Raw genomic sequence first — 21,489 nt, 5'->3', positions numbered from 1 at the left:
ACTATCATCCCGATAACTAATAAATTTAGAAAGAAGAGAATTTCCTTTCTACGACGTATTTTCAGAACGGAAGAGACCAGACTTATCAGACGCATAATCAAACTTTTCTGGAACAAGAAAAGCAGACCGAACCGGTTATACGAAGTACAGAAAGACATGGAGGAATTAGACATAACCCGTGAAAACCTAAAAACGAAAACCGGAAACTATGAGAAATTAAAAAATAAAGAAACAAGATTCCTATCAAAAACCAAGGAAACAATAAGCCGGGTGTACTCTGAACAAGAAAGGGCAAGAAGATCTGAAACCCTTAGAAATTACTGGCAAAAAAGAAAAGCTGAAAAACAACAAATCAGCAAGAAAAGAAAGAACTTGCCCCAAAAAAAAAGAACTAAAGTGATCCATTCTGGTCTTAAAAGTAATAAAAAAAATAAAATAAATAAATAATTAAAATATTTGTTTAAAGGAAGAGAATGTTCTCTTAATTTTAGTAATATTAGTAATATTTTTTACGTACCGATATAAGTAGTCTAAAGAAAGGAAGTCGTTATTAATTAAACAACGTACGGTGAAAAACATAAAAGTTTTTGTGGCTTGGAACCTGCGAATTAACTGTGATTTTGTAATTTAGAAAAATTTATTTTTATACAATCACGAATCGGTTTTTTGAAATCTATAAATTTTATTTGTTACTGTTCGTACACTAGAAAACAGATTCTTGTACTGTTGTTCCGTCGATTCTCTTATAATGTACTTTTAAAAAACTACAACCTAGATCAGAGGTTCCCAAACTTATTTTTCTCATAGATCACTTTCAAAATTTTGCTGGTTCCGGTGGACCCCCTGCAGCTACATTTCTACCGTATTTCCAGTCGACGGAAAATGTGAAGATTAGATCTAACTATGAAAATTTGCGTTGCGGCTGAGTTCCACGAACTAACAGCTTCCGAAAAAAAAAAAAGAATCGATCGGTTAATTTTTGATCGACTGTGCTGCGAGTGGATGTCAAAAAAGTAAAGTTGCCCGATCAAAAAAATATTTATATTAGTGAAGAATCAAACAAGTTCATGCAAGATTGCTAGCACACACACCACAAGTCGTATTTCGTCCCTTTGCACGTCTGAACAAGCGTTGCGGACGGCAGCGGCGGCGCTTTGCAAGTCTCGACACGTTCGTTGTACTGAATACGGAATATGCAAGTTTTTACAAGTAACAGTCGCTGACTCAAAACATTATCTGCCTAGATCGATACGCAAAGTCAAGCCGACATTTTAGTTCTTCACTATCGAAACCAGATGAATTTTCGTGGACCCCCGCTTACGAATTGTGAACCCCCATTTTTTTGTCACGCCAACGTAGATCCCCGTCGAGTCTCCCGTGGACCCCTGGGGGTCCACCTGGACTACTTTGGAAATCAACGACCTAGATGAAACAAGTTTACGATAATGATAATTCACCGGCGCAGAAAAAACAATTTTTAATTTTTTTTAACGTAAGAAAATTTATGTTCTGGTCAGAGCTAATGACAAAATCTAAAAAAAAAAAAAACAATTGAAGATTTTTATTTTTTCCATTATTTTTTAAGATTATTCGGTAAAAACTAGAATAGCTCGTTAAAACCTTTTCCGTAATAGAATATAGAAAGTTTTTCAAAATATCATTTTAATTTAATTCTACATTTCGATCGAGTTTTTATAAAACTTTTAACAAATTTATTCTATAGCGTTACCTAAATAAAGTAAACCTTTACTTTAAATGTAATACAGGTCTAAAATGTTTATTCTTCTCCACGATCTAATTTTTACAATGCAATTTGTGCAACTGGCTATGCGAGCATCCTGAATGTGTCTGTCCGTCAATCGGTATTACTTAATTTAATATAACCGACATACATTTACTTTGAATAGTTCAGATCCACAACTCTTTACAGGTAACAATATTATTATGAAATTCATACCTTTACGAGAATACCGATTGGAAAATGTCAAGGCGGCTCCCATTCATTTTCTACCGTCTTCTTCAGACGGTAGCTGAGAAACTTGTCCTATAAAAATGTTGTTTTACACGACGTATTCGCAAATATTTCATTCTTACTTGAAAATTTTATTTTTAATTTTTTAACTAGGCCGCAAAAGGCCATCTAGAGAAATTTTCAGTACGAATAATTAATTTTCATTTGTTGAATATGTTGCACCATTTTCTCGCACTTTATATGTTTATAATTTTATCATCGTATTCCTACAACTTTTTTTGTTCTTGCGTTTCAAAATCTTCCCGTTTCATATGATTTACTATTTTTTTTTTTTTTTTTTTAGTTTGTAGCATTTATAAACAGTAATAATATATTTATAACCCAAAAGTTGTTCAGATGAGTAAATAAAACCGGAACCGCTAGCGCCTACTTAATAAAAAGAAAAAATACATCATTTACATGAACTATGAAGTTATTTACATAAATGCTATGCGCAGACATTTTAAAAATTTCTAGATGACCTTCTTGAAATAAATATAGCTTATGAAAAAGGAAATAATAATAAGTTCTTATCGCGATAATTTCATAGCCTCCTATAAAAAAATCTTATGTGGACACCACATGACTTTCTTGTACGCCTATTAAATTACATATACCTATTTTTTTTAAATGAAAAGTACGTAAAATATTATTTCATTAATATCTTTTGATATTTTTTTCTTTTTTGTTATTGAATTATTATTTATTGTAAAACGTTTTTTACAATCGGAGGTTAATAATTATTAACAAATCGATATATTTAAATTAAAAAAAAAGGAGATGAAGTCTGATTCGAACCGATGTGCCTTCCCCTTGTAAGATACTAATATTTCAATAATTAAAATTTTATTTGGCTCTAACTCTGGAAACGACGAAAATAAACACAACTTATGATATATCGTTGAAAAGCTCTCGATGAAGACTTATTACTGCAATGAATAAAACGTCAAAAATCCAAATTGTTGGATTTCGGTTGAGTCGATTGCAATCGAAAGAGGAGTTCCGCAATTAGATGTTTCAACACTCCTAAATCCAAAATTTCAACATCCTACGGTTAATCGTTTAGTACATACGTCACACCGAAACTAGTCAAAATAGATTCAGGGATGGTCAAAATTGACATTTCCGTTGATATCTGAAAACCAACATTTTTCGCTATCGTAATACTTCCTTTACTTCATACAAGGAAGTAAAAAATCTGGTGCGACATAATATTCTTGCAGAAAATGTTCAATCTAAATTTAAAAGGAACATTTAACGGAAAAAAATGAAATCGATAAATCGTCTGATATTAAGCTCATTCACATACCTCTAGCAGGGCGAGCCAACATCGAAGTTAAATTAGCGGAATACATGTCACCGATAACATATGTAGCACCAAGATATAAAACAACCACAACTAGTCGCACTTTATTAATATCTGACGGTACTAAACAACCTGAAAATATAATTAATTTTTTAATACTATCTTATACACTAAAAATTTTCTGAAGAGGTGACAACTCGCTCAAATTTTTTTTTACTAAATTTAATAAATTTAACTTAGTAATTAATTTTAATTATAGAATGAAAATTATACTAACGAACAAACCGTCGATCAATTCAACCGTCAAAAATAATCTTACTGTTATCGATATCATACGCACTGTTTCCAGGGACACTGGATATCACTAACTACTGATAGCTGTTGAGTCGGTACTTTCAGTGTATGTTTTTGGTATTTAAAATGTTTGTTTTGTTAATAAGGTGACCGGGGAAATATTATTTAAAGTAAGTTTATCGAAAACCGATGTAAGGTTAAAGGCCTTAGTACTGAAAAGAGAAAGGCTTGCAGTATTAGAAGAATTATCTCGGAGACAAATGTAAAACATAAAAAGGGTGAATTATCTAACGTCACAAGTCAGGAACGGACGGGATGCTGTGTTTACAGTCTGTGGCAACAGATTATCTAGGCGATAGAAACCTCTCCTTCGCTACAGTCTAAGAAAGATTACTCGATAATTTGAGATGAAAAGTTAATGAAATATCATTAAATATATGCGTCATTTTGACTAAAAGTACAATCTTACTGTAAAATTTCATAAAATCGGTAAACACGTTTATCGCCTTCTGGTACAAGAAAAAAGTATAATGCAGTAAAGTAACTTCTAAGGGTATTCATTTCTAGACCTCTATGCCCGTGGCCCTCTCGATTAACAAAAATTAAAAAATTGTTCAAGTATTTAAACAAATGTACTATAAAAAGTCAACCGTTACAATTTGTTTCCTTTACACCCTAAGATAACTTAAATGTTTATCGTAAGAGTTCAAACCTTCCTTTTTCAACTTGAGCTCTATTTTCAGAGGCGAATAAAAAACACAACAGCTTTAAAGAGTTCCTATACACCGCTCTATTCCCTAAACCTCAATTAACAAAAATTAGAATATTATATTTGAACCTTTTTTCCCGGTGTCCTACTTCTGCGGTCAGAAGTAGTACGATATATTTGAAGGTACAAATTATACGATTCTCATTTTTTAATAGACCTTGTGATCGACTTAAAAATACGAGGTATATTCATAAAGTAAGGGCCGTCGGCATATATTTAAATATTAGCCGATATTAGGTATAAATATTAGCATTCTGAACACAGTTTCACGCATTCAGGGACATTTATCGGCTATTGAAGAAGCCAGTGCGGTTATTGTTTTGATTCAGTCGTTTGCCTGCCGGTGAATGCAGATCACAGTGTTCGCGATCCAGAATCGACGATGCGGGAAACTGTCGTCCGGCGTAATCCTCCTTCACGACAACATGCGTTATCACACCGCTGCCTTAACCAAGAAGAAGATACAAAATTTTCGTCCCGACTTTGCACCTAGCGACTACTTCTTCTTCTTGCCTTTGAAAAAGCGGTTTGTTGGACAACGGTTTGAAAACGACGAGGAACGCAAGGCTGCCGTTGTCAACCGGTTCAATTCTCAGGCGGCGAATTTCTACTGCAGAGGAGTTAAATAAACCGGTATGGCGTTACGAAAAGCGCTTAGAATTGAATGGCGATTATACGGAAAAGTGAATGTAGTTAACTAAAACTGTAAGTAAAAATCTTTCCTCACAAGTTAATTTTTTTTAACGACCAAACGGCACTTACTTTATGAATACGCCTCCTATTTAGTGAAATTTATTCACAAAAAATTGAACTTACGTCTAAATATTTAAAGAAGATTATATGTTATTTTCATGTCTTAATGTTTCTTAACAAAGATTAATCCAAAAAAAATCCATTTTGTACTATTTATACTGCTTAAATTTTTGCTTTAGCGACAACAGAACTGATTTTAATGGCGCTTACATGAGGAGTTGATCTCAAACATGACAGAAATATATTCTACTTAATTCTATAAAATAGTTAAAATGATTTTATTATAACTTACAAATGAATTTTACTACGAATGCTGTTTAAAACTGCATTTCCTTTATATTTCATCGCTTGAAATAAAATTTCCGATGAAAGTTCACAAAAAGTTTTCAATCATCACAAAAATTGTTTAAGCGACAGAAGAACGGATTTAATTTTTGGTCCGCTGTCTTTTTTCTGGTAAATTTTGACATGAATTTATAAATATCAAATATTTATTTAATCAAAATGCGGGATTACCCGTAAATATTTAAAGAGCACTTGCAAATATATAGCTTAGAGTTTAAAAACAACATAGCTTACAGATAGAATTACTATTTCTAGAAGTTCATTCTGCAGGTTTCATTAGAACAGATTTTGCCATTCATTGTAATATTGTAGACATAAGAAAGTAGACATAAAAGGAGATAATGGCCGCAAATTGAAATCAAGGACTTTTGCTTCGGTTTGTATGAAATGCAAAGATAACATGAAAATCAAAATAGCATCGTAGGAGTTTAGAGATAACTAAAATTATATATAATGTATATAGATAGCGCTAGCTACAAAATAATCATATTAGGTTACCTATAAAATATAAGAAAGTAAAAGAATTGCTATATAATAAGATATAAAATCTTCTATATATAATTTTAAATTTTCATATAAGCGATTTCTTAAATAATGTGATTTAGCCAGCGACTGAAACTATTATCGAATGAAAAATTATGTTACAGAATATAAGATTATAAACAATCAGGTCCCGATTATTGAGTAATCTAAATAAAATTTACTCCTAAAATTAATAAATAAATCTTTACTCTGATCGGAACGTAAACATAAATTATGTTGAGCGATTACGTTTTGTAAGAAAAATTATAAATATAAAAACAAATTATAAGATGTGATTACTGTCCATATTAATATTATTTGAATACAAACTGATGAAATAACGCCAAGGTAAATACATTAAATATAAAAAGTTATTACAGAATAATCCACAATTCAGAAACCGCTATTAAACATTATTTTAAGCGTGAATACATCGATTAGGAAGCATATAAACCGTGTTTCTTTTTTATTATTACTTTTGTTATAATTAATATTTTTTAAAATTACATCATCAGACCAATATTTTGTTTTAGTAAAAGAAAATCTTATAAATTGTATTTTAAATAAATTTGTGGGAAGATTTTACAAACAGTTTGGGGATTTATTAAAAATGTCAACAGAAGCGTAATAAGGTTTCCTTGTATTGTGCTTAGTTATAAAAAAAAAAAAAAACAGATTCTGTTATACGGTACAGTAACGGTGGACATTGTTATTTTATAAGAACAAGTAACCATTCTTTTTAGCAAAGACTGCACATTCATAAATAAAATCAACTTGAACGTTCAATAAATGGAGCAGTAAAGCCCAACAGCGATAAAACATTAAAAGCACTCTGATCGTATATTAATTTATTATCGACTTACTTTGTTTCAGAAATATGGCAGATGACACCCAGATACAATCAGATAGTAACTGAAAGCTATCGTTTTGAGATGGTCTGTTGTAGCTTATGTTGAACAAATATGAAATTTTAATAATGATAAATAATAACGGACCAGATATAAATATTGTCAATAACACTGGTGGCCACACCTACAAAATACAAAGAACATAAAGGATAATTATACAAAATAATGATGACTAATGACAATAATATCGGTGTTAAATAATAATGCAAAATGATAGATCTGGTTTTCAAGAAAAAGTGCCCCTTCAGCAATATCCTCTAAAGAAATTTTAATGTTTAAATTTACTTATTACTAACATGTATCCACTATTATGTGATTATAAAAAACACTTATCGTCTCATAATATTAAAAACAAATTTGAACATAAATACAATTATATATAAATTATAATGTTTTTATGTATTTCTGAAACGCATGTTATTATAGCATTCAACAATGTGGAGCGGTTTATGCATTGAATTCATCAAAGTATTCGATGAGATAATGTAATCCTTTTTCAGTAATCACTTGACAAGACTAAATTCAAAATGGACCTCTATCTTCATTTATAAATATTATTAAAATCATTGAGTTTAATTCCAGTAAATATTGGGAGGTAATAATTATTATAATATGTAACTTATGTGTATTGAATCAAAATCCTATTTTCCCTAAAAAAGAATATATCTATTATTAGCTTTTAATGCTGTACCTTTCATTTGTGGAATGACTGCAAACAGAAAATATCTTATGTATGGTAAGCCAGAATTAAATCTTTTCATGCAGAAAATTTTATTGCTTTAAGAAACCCGAGTAGGATTCTATATTCTGAGATAATTTAATTGTATAAGGAATAGATGAATTGAATCGATATATATGTCAAGAAAACTGGTTGTTTAAAATATACAAATTAAAACTGATCTCACCAAGTTTTCACTTAATATTAAAAAAAGATTTTCCTTTTCAATCTTTATTTCACTCATCACTTCAAAATATTGTTTTTATTACAGGAGAAACTGTTGTCCACCACTTACCATTCTGCTTTTTAGGTAGATTTCATAAGAAAGCTACCAATTGTAATGGGTACCAAGATTCGACTTTGAGAAAATTTCAACATTGCTTTGCATTTCACACCCCCCAGACTCCAAAATCACAAACAGCTCAAAAGTTTATATATATATATTATATTTATTTATTTATTTCACTTTCTTGCAGACACGATAAGTGGCGTTAATTTTGCACCAGTCACTATCAAATTATTCCTTAAAAATAACTTGTCCTAAAATCTCAGTCAAGTTCGTTAACAGCCAAAATCAGTCCATGGGGGGCTTTTTCGAAAAAAAAAAATATCGCTATAACTTTCTTATTAAGTAAAATATCGAATTCGTTTAAAGTTGCTACTATTCTTTGGAAAAGGGCCTAAAACTTATCTAAGTAAATTTTTTTATATGACCAACCATTGGTCCAGGGGGGGTTGAAAAAATGCAGTTTCGAGGACAAAAAAGAATCAAACCTCCCTTAATAGGCAGAGTATCAAATCGGTTTAAAGTGATCGTTGGTCCTCTAAACATTACCTACTTTTTGTCTGAAACAATTTTTGATATGACCAATCCTTACGGCAAGGGATAACCAAAATGTTGCTGGAATTGAGAAAAGATGGGGGCTTTTCGTATGCTAACTGTGTGAATCTTTTTTCATATGCAACCATTGTCATATTGAGTAAATTTGAAGTTTTTCTTAACTTTAAGATGGAAGCTTTTTTATCCCCTACTTAGCACCAGTGAAATCTAGCTCCGCCTTCCAGTGTGCCAAAAGGGATTTTTTAATATTATTATACATCCAGTCTTACTCATACAACTGAGGGAAAATATTTGGCATGAATTTCTTGAAAATCAATGCACTTAATCTAGTCTTGTAAAGGTGTAAACAAATAAATATACTACCTCAGCACCGTTACCCTTTCCTTATGTAGAAAAATAAACCTCAAGGAATAAATTATTTATTTATACAGACATGATTTCAGCCATTAAAAAATTATAAAATAATGATTTTTTTAAAATACATGTGATCCTCATGGAATGAAAAGAAAAATAGAATGTTGTTACCATTCATCAAATGGCTCAGCATAATACCTCTTAAACTGAATTGGCGGCTTGCAAACAGGAATGGGATTGTTAAGATTAAACTTTACTAAATAAACCTTACCTTCCAATGAAAAGGCCTAATCAAAGCTAATGCTTCACTTAAATAACCAGGAGCATGTGTCAAAAAGGCTTCATTATCGATGAGTGTTGGAAAAGTAAAATCAACAGCTTGACTTCGCTCATAAGTTACAGTCAAATCACCAATAAATATTTCTACTTCCTGTTAACAAAGACAATAAAACTGGTTAAATATTACATATAAGGAGGAATTATTTTACAAATATGTATTTTTAAATTATCACCGTTTCATTGGTGGAATCTAGATGGGATATACTTTGAATATTTTTCTGTATCTTAGCATATTAATCAGCTCTTAATTATAATAGTGCAGAATTATTACCATAAATATTTTGTATGATTGATATATAATGATTACTAAAATAAATAATCCCATAAACCTTAAAATGTGTCTTATGGCAGCAACTTTTTGTTTCTGATGGTAAAAATAATTCTGCTGCACAAACTCATAAGCAAATTTGAGAATCTTATTTATTACATATTATGAGTGAAAAGAAAATTACACAGTGGTATTCTATGTTTCAGTGACAAATATTTGTAACAAGAAATATGGCTGTCATCTTAATGCGATGACAGTTGATTTGTCGATAGGTATGTGCAAGAAAATAATGAAAAAAAATTATGTGTAAAAGTGTGAGTAAAAATTGTGTGTGTAAAAAAACAAATTGCGTGTAAAATTATGTGTAAGTATGTGCAAAAAAATTATCACCCAAGTGATGAAATATTTCACAATGAATAATTTAAGATACTTGGACTGAAAAGCTAATTACAAACAATTACGGGATGAAAATGTGATAAATGTTTAACACATACACAAGTAGAAAAGTTTAGTTTCAGCACAAACATTTTTATAGTTCAAAATAAAATATCTAAAATGCTGTTTAGAAAGATTGTGTTATTATATAATATAGTTGATCTCACAAAGTATATTTCTGGAAATAAGATGTCAGAAATAGCCATTAAGAGATATGGTCGAAATGTTGGATGACATCAGGTATAGAAAGTATGTTAAGTCTGCAGCAATATGTTGGTGACGTAAATCTCATCTCTCTTTTTCATCAACCTAAGAAAACTAGTACTCGCTAATTTGGAACAAAAAAAAAATTATGAAAAATTGTTCATTATGTACGTGTCATTACACCTAATACTAAGCATGTAATCTCACCATACAAAATTTCAAAGAATCTAATATGCTGTTTACATTCTTTTTACATCTGATTTGAAGTTAAATTATTATTGACCAACCGAAATGAAGTCAGTAATAGCTTAACTTTTACATAAAGAAAATTTGTTACCTCCTGCATTGTCCAGAGTGTAATGTGAAATTTATAAGGAACTAATATAATATTAACTTAATTATTGCAATTAATAAAGCTTATGTAGCCTTTTTTGTAAATATCATATCATATGGTGTGAATCATAACATATTATTTCATTCGTAGAATCAAATCTGATTGGCTACTTCATTCCGATCTAGCCAGTCCAATCCCCAGCATTTCTCCACCCTGCTGAGTGATCCTGTTGGTAGTTAACATATCTACGCTATGGTCATCAGTTTATTAACATTTGAATCCTTATTTTACATCCAATTATGACAACATACAAACTGACTGAAGTCAATACAGAGACTCTTTTATTTCAGAAACATCCTGACTAGAAAATAATAATAGCCAGAGATGGCATAACCGATCAGCATAAAATGATAGATTGTTCTAAAGTAATTAAATCCTCAATTGTTTGTTAAATAATTTTTACGCTTTTTAGTTTATTCCTACAAAATTAATGTTTAAAATAATGTACGAGTAAAAAATTATAATAAATAAATGAAATACTGAAGTAATGAAAAAAGACAGACGTGTTAACATTTATGTACATACTCTGAGCCAAATAGTCCCCAAGACACCTTTCATAGTATTATTAACAATCGCTGAGCCCTGACTATGGTCAGGAGGATCAAATGGTTGTAACCTAGAAAAAATAAATTAAACACCAAGAATAATAAACTATATGATAAATAAATAAATAGCCATAAATTTGAAGAAAGATATAGAATTATGAGTATAAACCCATGGAATGTTAGAATTTTTTATTTACTACTTATCAGAGTAAATAATTCATATTTTGTGGAACTAAACTATTTGATGTCCCATGTTATATATTACTGTCATTCTGATTTTTTGAAGTAACCCTAAGAAATAATTTATTTTCTGTTAGTTACTCAACCGTGCAATAAACATTTTAAAATAATAATAATAAATCGTGTTATAATTTACAACTGCTAGACTCCACTTCATGTTTAACCCTAAGAAAAAGGAATTTTTCAACTAAAACAACTCGCTCGATTTTCCCAAGAATTAAAACAAAATTTAAATACGTATCGCTTTAATTTTTTGTTTTTTTCAAGAACAAAAAAATTAATTTTTCTTCTCTAAGGAAGAACCTTAAGTAAGAAAATATCAGAAGAACAATTTCTCACCAAGAAAGAGGTGGGCCCTCACAAGAAAATGTTGTAATAAGATGCAGTCAAATATTTAAGTCGAGCAAAGAAAAAGGTATCATGTGAGCCAAATTAAAAATGATTTTGTGATAAAATATATAAAACCAACTAATGAACAGAAAGAGATCATGTTGGTGCAATATTACATCTATATTAAAAGAAACACTAAATCGTGAATACATTTAATTATATAGACAAATAGTATAACAATTTATAGTATATATGAGTAATTCAATGTAGATTTAATCTACATAAACATGCACGTGGTACACTGTTCACACACAAAAACACATGAGTAAATCATGTGAACAAACATACTCGTGGAATTTATTGTTCTATATATAAAATTAATGTGTTTATGTTTGTTATTATAATTAATATTTTTTTTACCTGAAGTTTAATTTTGATGCTAACAGATCAAGAAGTTTTTGATCTCGACCGCTAACAGATTCAATTTCAGAATCATTAAAGTAACTGACAAAATACCATGGTGGCTTCTAAGAAGAATACGATTAAAATTAAAAACAAGACATTAAAAACAATACTTAAAAATAATCGGTGTATTTTAATAGCTAATACACAACAAAGTTATGCTTTTAAGTGCAACAGTAAAATTACAATAAGTCCTTCAAGAGTAAAAAAAAAAACTTGTTTCATTTACACCAAAAAGGTGTACTTATATATGATTAAAAATACTTCTATTTTCCATCCGGTAACATTCCAACTTTACTGTAATATTCACTACCTTGAATTATTTAAAAATGTGCTTATATGCAGTATATCCAAGAAAGTCTTCCTATCCCTCCCTGCAGTTAAAATATTGCATAGTGTTGAAGGTCAGGGAGGTCCTAAGAAATAATTTTTTTACTGCTGTTGGTATCTCATCTCTTAAATTAAGAAAGACTTGAATATGAAACAATTTTAATCAACTTTTACAAATAAATTATCAGATGGAGACATTTTGGGGGCTGCCACATGCAGTCCCCTGCACAAGAATGTTGTTTTCTGATGAATGTGCAACTTATCACAGTTCACAAGCTAAGGAGTACACTCATTTTGTGTGCAAGTCAGAAACAAATCCACTGCAAGTCATGATGTCAACCAGAATGATATCATGATACTTGTTTAAATCATTTTTTTTTTAACAGTATGTAAATGGTGATTCTTACTCGTATTAGTAAATGTTGGAAATTTAAGACGAGGGTATCATGGAATGTGTCCTGATACAGCAAGATTGAGCTTCAGCTCAATTTGTTCTCAGAGTTCGTGATTTTCAAAATGAAAAATTTACAAATTCCTGGATCAGCCATGGTTCACAAGCATATGCCCCATTGCAATGTGTACCAAAACACCTGCCATACCAAACCCAACAACTCATTGAGGGGAATAATCAAAGCCTATAAAGAATTCCATAACAGTGTGGCGGAAGCCTTTCAAATCATAACTCCAGAGTTGCTTCAGCAACATGTCAAGGAGCACGGGGAGCACGAGAGAGAGAGAGAGAGAGAGAGAGCGCATGCATGTGCACGTGTGTAGGTATTTGGATAAAAATGGTAGAACCACAATAATAATGGCTTGGTAGGGAGGAGGAACCCACTCTGATAATTTACTTTTTATGTATTATTTTTATGGAAATTTAAAAACTGAAATTTTATTTAAAAGATAATTTAATAAGATATAAAAGATATTTTATTTTTAATTGCCGTGCAAAGTTTTTTTATAGCTCAAAATAAATATTTTTTTGGTTAAATTTCCAAAATTGACTTTTAAGTTATAGTCAAAATTAGTTAAAGTTAAACCGACTTCTAAATATGACATTAAGTTAAATTATATAATTTAGCGATCAAAGTAAAGTTTATAACAACTAGACTTTACAGAGTTTTAATATAATTAATGTTGTTTTTAAGGTAAATTACAAAATGACTGTGAACAATCATAAGACTTAAAAAGAACAATCATTAAGTTGAATTAAAAATGATTTGTAACTCGCTTGTAACATACATGTAGAATATGAAATTCTATACCGGTTGTTGGAGACTGAACATGAGGTACAAATCGCTTCTCAAAAGGAGTTACAGCCTTTCTTGAGAATAACATTAACATTTTTGCAGGCCTCCATGGCAGAGAGGTTGCAATTCAGTTTTTCATTCTAACAGTCTTGGTTTATAATCCCAGTCAGACATGGGATTTTTTACGCGTTAAACAAACTCATTTTTTTCAGAGTCGGGCAAAGCAGGAGCTATTACCTGACACTTCCTTAATACCGCAGTTAACATATTCAAACATTAAGAAATAAATTACGTGAACATAATAAGAGATACAATTCAAATCCATTGTGCTCTCTGAATAAATTTCTATTTAACTCAAATAGTCTGCCGGCAATACACATTTATTGATGCAGCTGTGTGAGATCAGCTGCATCAATCGGTAAAGATTGCCCAAGATATTTTTCTCTAAAGATATTTTGAAGCACTATTAAAAACATAATATTAATTAACTTCAGAAAAAGTTATAGTAGTTTTAAATAATTAAAATTATATGTTCGTCTAACATACTTACATGTACAACAGGTATTCTAAATACTCGTCTTTTAAAATTTTGATACACCTTTTCAGTTGGAGGTAACAATGGATGTTGAAAAAGTTTATCTTCAATTGTCCACCAATTAACTAATTCAAGCTTACTTTTGCCATTTGAACTTTTATGATTATAATAAAAATTAAAGCTGAAATAAAGAAATAATAATGTACAAATTCATTTTTTGTCTAAACACTTTCATTCCTCTTGGTTAGAGATTTTAATTGTAAACTATGTTAAGCATTAAATAACACATTGACACATTTCTAAAGAGAATGAATACTTACTGATGCTGCATAATGTTTTCACAGAATACCTGAGGTTATAATTTATTTTTCTATTATTAAAGATTCATTATAATTCAATTACTAAAAATTAAAAAAAAATTAAAATGTAAAGATTATATAGAAATTGTTTTTCAAGAGGACCTAATAGCATGCACATCACAAAATTTTTCTTATAAATATGTAAGTCAAATTAAATGAAGGTTTCTTTTGATTTAAAAAAAATTATCAATTCATTTAGTGTTATCTTCATTCCCAGCTATCAGTTACATACCATCATATCTTTAACACATTATCTGACTTGAGACTGGTCTCTTGCACTTGGCTGTTGCCAGTCTCTTTTATTCACAGCTAAGTTTTTAGTTTCTGTTAGCTCCTCCCATTCCTCTTAGGTTTACTCTTTTCTGATCTCTCTTCTTTGACTTAATACTGATCCTTTTAATTTTATTTAAATTCTCTGATATGTCCTCATAATTCCTTCATTTTTCAGCGAGCATTTAATCTATCCTAATCTCCTCATTTTAAATGCTTTCAGGCTTTCTTCTTCCTTTTACTTAGTGGATGTTGTAAACTCATAATATAAAACTTCACTAGAAGTTTCTTGTTGAGTAAAGTCATCCTTCATCATAATAACTGTTTCTTTCTATTAAATACTTCCTCCAAGGAATCTCCAAGGGATTCTCCCTTTAAGTATCCACCTACAAGTCATAATACAGGTTACTTTTTTCTTCTTTTTTATATACATCCCTTGGCTTTTTGTATTCTATCTTCATTATTTTTGTTTCCTTAAAGTTCATTTTTATAACATACTAGCAGACCCAGCAATGCTTCACTGTTGCTAGATTTGAGTGTGTGTGCATGTGTGTGTATATATATATATATATATACAGATTAAATGAGCACAATTGAAAGTTTGACAAAACATTAAAAAACTGAACATTAAAGAACTTCAACAAATTTTACCTTTCACTTTTTCCCTTTTCCGTTCCTTCATTTTTTCTTTTTTGCTTTCTTCCTTTTCCCCTTTCTCCCCTTTTCCCTTTTTTCTTCTTTCCATTTTTCTCTTTTTCCCACGCATAAATTGGTCCAGTAGTTCTTTAGTTCATAGCAGACACATATGAACATTGCCTTTTGTATACACAGAAGAAGAAAGTCTGTTTGTTTGTTTCGTAAATATCTCGACACCGGCACCACTTAGCAAGTATAGTTTTTGCAAAAATTTGTCTTTTTACATAACTAATATATATTCTGAATATGAGACAAATCACACCATAAATACAAGTTTCCTAAATATTTCAACCCCAGTACCACCTACGGGTCCATATTTTCAAAAATATTTCTTTTCACATATATATATTCTGAATGTGAGCCAAATCAGACAATAAATGCAATTTTTCAAAATATTTCAACCCCAGTGCCACCTAGCAGGTTCAAACTAATTCAGAAACCTTAGCGGGCGTGCACACACAACTCACCAAAGTTTCATTCCAATCGAATGAATGGTATAGGAACGCATATGGGAAAAACAAACATTCATTTTTATATAAGATTTGGTCACATCTTCTAATTATGAAATTATTTATTGAGCTGCTTGTTGGTACATTCATCCCCTCAAAACACCATGTTATCTGTGAGTCTACGATATTATTTAATTTCTTCCTACACCGATTGATCTCTTCATCTTTTTCAACGCTATTTTTGATCATATATTGTCATTAGGATTATTACAAATGATCATTCCAATTAAAAATTAAAATAATTCATGTTTTACAAATGATCTTTCCAATTAAAAACTTGAATAATTATTGTATAATAACAGTAAGACACGTGAAAGTAGCATCCATGAAAAGGGAAACTCAAAAGGTTTTGTATTACACTTGGTTCACAAAACATCGCATTACATATGATCAATGTGAGCTTCCTGTATCATGTGACACACATAGAGCCTGTACTTCAATTCCTGCCATATAAGGTTGTAACACTGGACTGATGTAATGGGCTCTATAATGTGAACATGAAGAGCCTGGAAGGTAGGTAGTAAAGGTGGCTGGCCGATACACATGTTGTTTGACAAACCCCAAAGAAAATTCTGTGGACTTCATACAAATCTCTTTCTTACACGTTCCACAGTTTCCTTGCTTACTGATGCTTACAGATGCAGCCCCTTGCTTGTCAGAATACCACAAATACTGGACCCACTGGATGTGTCTTCTCCAAACTTCCTTCTAAAATTGCATTGCACGTGAAAACAGACTGGCAGATATGAAAATCCAGTACACAAAAAGCTTTCTTATCTTCACTGGCAGCATTTTCTCTCCTATTGCCCTAGCAATGAAATTAATAATTGCATGAAATTTTTTTATACCAACCATTGAAAACTTTTGAGTCTTCCTTTTCACTAATGCCACTTTCATGGATCTGAATGTTATTAAACATGAATTATTCAAGTTTTAATCAGAAAGATCATTTGGTAATAACTCTGTATGCGTTTTCTTTTTCATTCACTAAATTATATTCTATATTAATTACATAATGATACATCTCTTACAATTATTTTTGTTAATAAAGTAAAATATTTGTTATATTGCATAATAATTTCACTACTTCTTTTTTACCTATTTTTTACTTTACATATTCTCTTTAATTCTTTAAACACTTGCTCTATAAAGAATTGATAATAAATGATCATGTACGTATTTAAAAGAATAAATATTCACTATGTTCCATCTTCATAAATTTGCGACTTGTAAATATACTTATTGCTATGATGAATAAACCATATCACTGAAATGCTCAACACCAGACTAAATTTTAACTGTAAATCATATAGATTATTACTGTCGGGTATGGGTGCATGTTTACCTATATGTTAAGTAAAAAAAAATTTGTTAAAAAAGCTTTTGGTTCAAAAATCAATTTCATTCAGTACTGTAATTTTATTTATCTTCTCTTGCAACTCAATGTAAACAATTTTTTTAAAACAAATTTCATTTTTACTTTCTTCATCTTTATACTTTTACTTACCTATCTATACCCTTATAGAGTATATTATGTAAGTGTAAGTATAAGTATGCTAATCGGGTCAAATTTTGCAATTCAGGGTTTTTTACAAGAGTTTCCCTCTGACAATAAAAAACTCAATTTTAGCATAGAAAAATTCCAGAAAAATGTTATGTATTAATGTTTGCTTGCTTTTTACTTTATATCTTTTGACTGGAGGGTCCGACCTGGATGATGACATGATTTCTGTATGTGGGGAATTGATTTTGGTCATAATCAATCAATGGGCAGAGAGATGTGGACTTTATGAAGAGATTTGGACCTGTATTTTAATCATAAATGAAACCCTTGATAAGCAGAATTGCATAACTTAGCTAGTAAGTTAGACCACTCTTTAATGGTTTTTTTCTCATTAACTCATTTTTAACATAATCATAATGTATTGAGATACTACAGTAAAAAATTTTAAATATAGATTAAAAATTACTAGATTTTACTTTTTTCATTCTTAACATAGTATTTTTTAATTCAAACAAAAACATTAAATACGTTAATTACCTTCAGTCTACTATTTTGTATGACTGCCTTAACTAACGAGAAAAAATTCCCACTAGTGGTCTAAAGGCCAACATTTTTTGGTCAGGTAGACGTAGTTATAATTGCCATTACTTATTCCAATTTACAGTATCTACTACTTAAGTCACTGATAAGTTAAAAAAAAATTCAAGAGCAGTTCAATCAGATAAGTGTAAAAACTCATGCGCACCAAAGGTTTTCAATTCAATTCAGTATTTTCATTAATAATAGAAAAACTTGTGTGAAAACATAGACAAGTTTAATATATGTATTGTTTCTTCTGTTACTTGTGGGACTTTAGTGTACTTCCTGCAAAATTTTCTAATCTCATACGTTATAAAACTACTCTATATTGGTAGACCAGTTTTATTCAGAAAATATAATGTTTCCTAGCAGTTAATGATTGCAGCATAACAGTGTAGTGGAATTTAACCAGTTTCTTTTATACTTCTTAATTCTATATTTTGTAATGCTGACCTGTTAAGGTTTTCCCACACACAATTCCTCGATTCTTCCAGGCAAATAATAGGGTAGTTCCTTTTTTAATTGTGGATTATTACATCAACCCGTTCCTGATTTGATTTATTTAATGTTAGTATACTGATTTGAATAAAAGACTTTCAGAAAATTTTTCTTCTGTAGGGTTTTCCTAATAATTAAATCAGATGTCATTGAAATGAACTTTCAAAGTATGATGCAATCTATGGACTGCAGTGAAATTCAACAGTTGTCATTTACTGCTTGATTGTTCTTGACGATTAAGGGATCAAAATTGTTATTTTTTAATGTTCTTTATTATATTATTTCACATTGAAAGTATAAGCCAGATTTGCTTTCTCTAAAAGTAATGATCTTCATTACGCAGACAAATATTATGGTGATCATAGTTTGAAGAAAAAAAAGCTGTCAGTTCTACACATTTTCAGCTCAGCATTCTCCTGTACAAAAGTATATTTGAATTTGTGAAAAAAGGAATGCTTAACTATTCCACTCCTTTTTTCTCTAGTATTCATGGTGCAGAATATTTAGGTTATTTTAAAGGGTTATGGAATTTGATCACTACAATAATATGTCTTTCATTAATGTACAGTATTGCCATACTAAAATATTGTCTTCATTATCATATTATAACATTAATAATACAATTGTTTTATTAATTACCTGTCTACTTTATTCCTGACAAACACACACACTTCCATAGCTTCAATAATATTTCTACTGAATCTCTTACTAGGTGGAAATTTATTCCATAAAAATAAATATAATATATTACGCTGCACGAGATTATCTTCAGATATCTAAAAATGAAAACAAAAAATTACACTGGTCTACAAAAAAATTTTCAGTGTAACTTCAATGAAATTATCTATTTCTAATTGATTTTGTAACAGAAAATTTAAAAATAGTTGCAAAAGAACTGTAACACACAATCAACTATGAACAATATTTATGTCATAAATACAGTACTGTAAAAAAAAATAATTCACTGTCAACATAAAATTTGGAACTGAAAAGGGAGTAGGTGTTCTAAATAGTATTTTATATGCTGAATCTGAATTTATATTCTGAAACAACCCATCATGTAACGTTAAGTTACAACCACTTAAATTTATTTGTTCCATCATTCATGGAACAAGCAATACAAATAATTACAAACAATACAAATAAGTTAGTACGTCTGCATGTTTGCTTATTCACATCCAATTTATATTGTGATGCATGCTGTAGATCTATATTTGATACATAACAGCCGAATGATGTCATTTCATGTCAAGCCAGACATGTATAGACATGCAGTAAGACAAGTAGTGAGTAATTCAAGGCGATGAAATTTTCTTCAGTTTGAGTTCGGCTCTTTGTGTAACTTGCTGTGTTCTTTAGTTGAGGAAGTAGTTTTATCATACATATATTATAAAGATTGTTTGATAAGTGATGCCATAAATTTAGTGAAAGAGTTTTATGACAGAACAACTTTCAGTATTATTTTATTGAACATCAAAATTTGTTAAGTTGTGTGTGCATGTGTGTTTCATTACATTACATGGTGAAACAATTTTATGAAGTATTTTTACTAGTTAAGTATTTATAATTTAAAACTTAATTATTTTTAAAATTAAAATCTATTTCTGTAATATTTCAGTTTACTTTCATTAATTAAAATATTTTGAATTTTACATCGAATAAAAATTGGGCTTGTAAAAATTCTCCTAATATTTTTTTGTTACGTTTGCGGAGAATTCACCACGAAAAGTCAATGAAAACCATTATCAAATCTGCTGAAAACCGCTTAAAAAGATTATTTTGACTGTCCTGTAGGAGACCAAGATAAATCCTAAGCTCTACATGTAGCATGCATCAGAAAGAAGCTTAGTGTTGTTGCACAACTTGAATAATTTTTTTTATACCGGTAGCACATGCTGTAGGAATGAAAGTACATCAAACATTTTAAAAGCTATTATGAACACTCATGGCGAATCATCGCTGACTTGAAAGCAACAGGACTTTTTCTCGGTCTTCAGAGTGGCTTTAAAAAATATGTATTTCTTGTATTTGCAGGATAGCCGGGGTACAGATAAACATTGTGCGGTTAAAGACCGGCCAAAAATAAATCGGTTTACCCCAAGAAAGGAAAATGTGGCCGATATCGCCCTTGTCGATGCAGATCGTATTATTTTACCACCTTTATAAATAAAACTAGGCCTGATGAAAAATTTTGTAAAAGTATTAGATAAAGATGGAGACGGCTTTAAATATTTAGCTGAGGTTTCTTCACGATTAAGTGAAGCCAAATTAAAAGAGAAAATATTCATCGGGCCCCAAATAAGAAAATTAATTCGTGAAAATATATTTGAGAGCAAACTAAACCCTAAAAAACTAACAGTATGGAAGTCATTCAAAGATGTCGTTACTGGTTTTCTTGGAAACAAAAAGACTGAAAACCATAATCGGCTTATAAATCAACTCTTAGCGAACTACAAAAATTTAGGTTAAAGAATGTCATTGAAAATTTGTTTTATACATTCTCATTTGGACTTTTTCCATTTAAATTTGGTTAACATCAGCGATGAATTATGTTTCACAAAGATATATTGCAGACGGAATGTTATCAAGGCAGATGGGATGAATCTATGATGAGTGACTACTACTGGATGATAAAAAGAGAAGAATTCACCGAACACGAAAGAAAAAAAAAAAAATTAAGATAAACGTTAAATGTCTGCAAAATAAAGGTAGGACTTTTAATTGTAATTATTATTATTTTTGTATTCTATTAATTAAGAAGTTTCTCAATATTTTAAAGCGTCATCACCAAAGATCTGATGGTGATGAAGAAAAACAAATTTCATTTTAATATAAGGCACAAAAAAGGCATTCTAATTCACCTACTTTATCTAAGTTACAAATTATTTTTTTAATTTTTTTTTGCTGACCTATATAATTAAATC

General features: G+C 30.1%; 1 protein-coding gene across 1 annotated transcript in view; it reads right to left on the bottom strand.

The window, feature by feature from the left end:
- Nucleotides 1–19,335, bottom strand: part of Ir40a (Ionotropic receptor 40a) — a 42,693-nt gene extending 23,358 nt beyond the window's left edge. The window contains exons 1-7 of the mRNA XM_075365447.1: nt 19,205–19,335; nt 14,166–14,331; nt 11,997–12,103; nt 10,987–11,077; nt 9,093–9,251; nt 6,864–7,032; nt 3,321–3,449 (exon numbers count right to left, since the gene is read on the bottom strand). Coding sequence (XP_075221562.1) covers nt 3,321–3,449; nt 6,864–7,032; nt 9,093–9,251; nt 10,987–11,077; nt 11,997–12,103; nt 14,166–14,331; nt 19,205–19,242 — 859 coding nt within the window. The 5' untranslated portion in view covers nt 19,243–19,335. The remainder of the gene's footprint in view (nt 1–3,320; nt 3,450–6,863; nt 7,033–9,092; nt 9,252–10,986; nt 11,078–11,996; nt 12,104–14,165; nt 14,332–19,204) is intronic.
- Nucleotides 19,336–21,489: the final 2,154 nt, after the last annotated feature.

Source organism: Lycorma delicatula, chromosome 5 (assembly GCF_047948215.1).
Source record: "Lycorma delicatula isolate Av1 chromosome 5, ASM4794821v1, whole genome shotgun sequence".
Lineage (NCBI taxonomy): Eukaryota > Metazoa > Arthropoda > Insecta > Hemiptera > Fulgoridae > Lycorma > Lycorma delicatula.
Note: the sequence above shows the minus strand (reverse complement) of the source record. Positions and strands in the feature narration are given on the sequence as shown.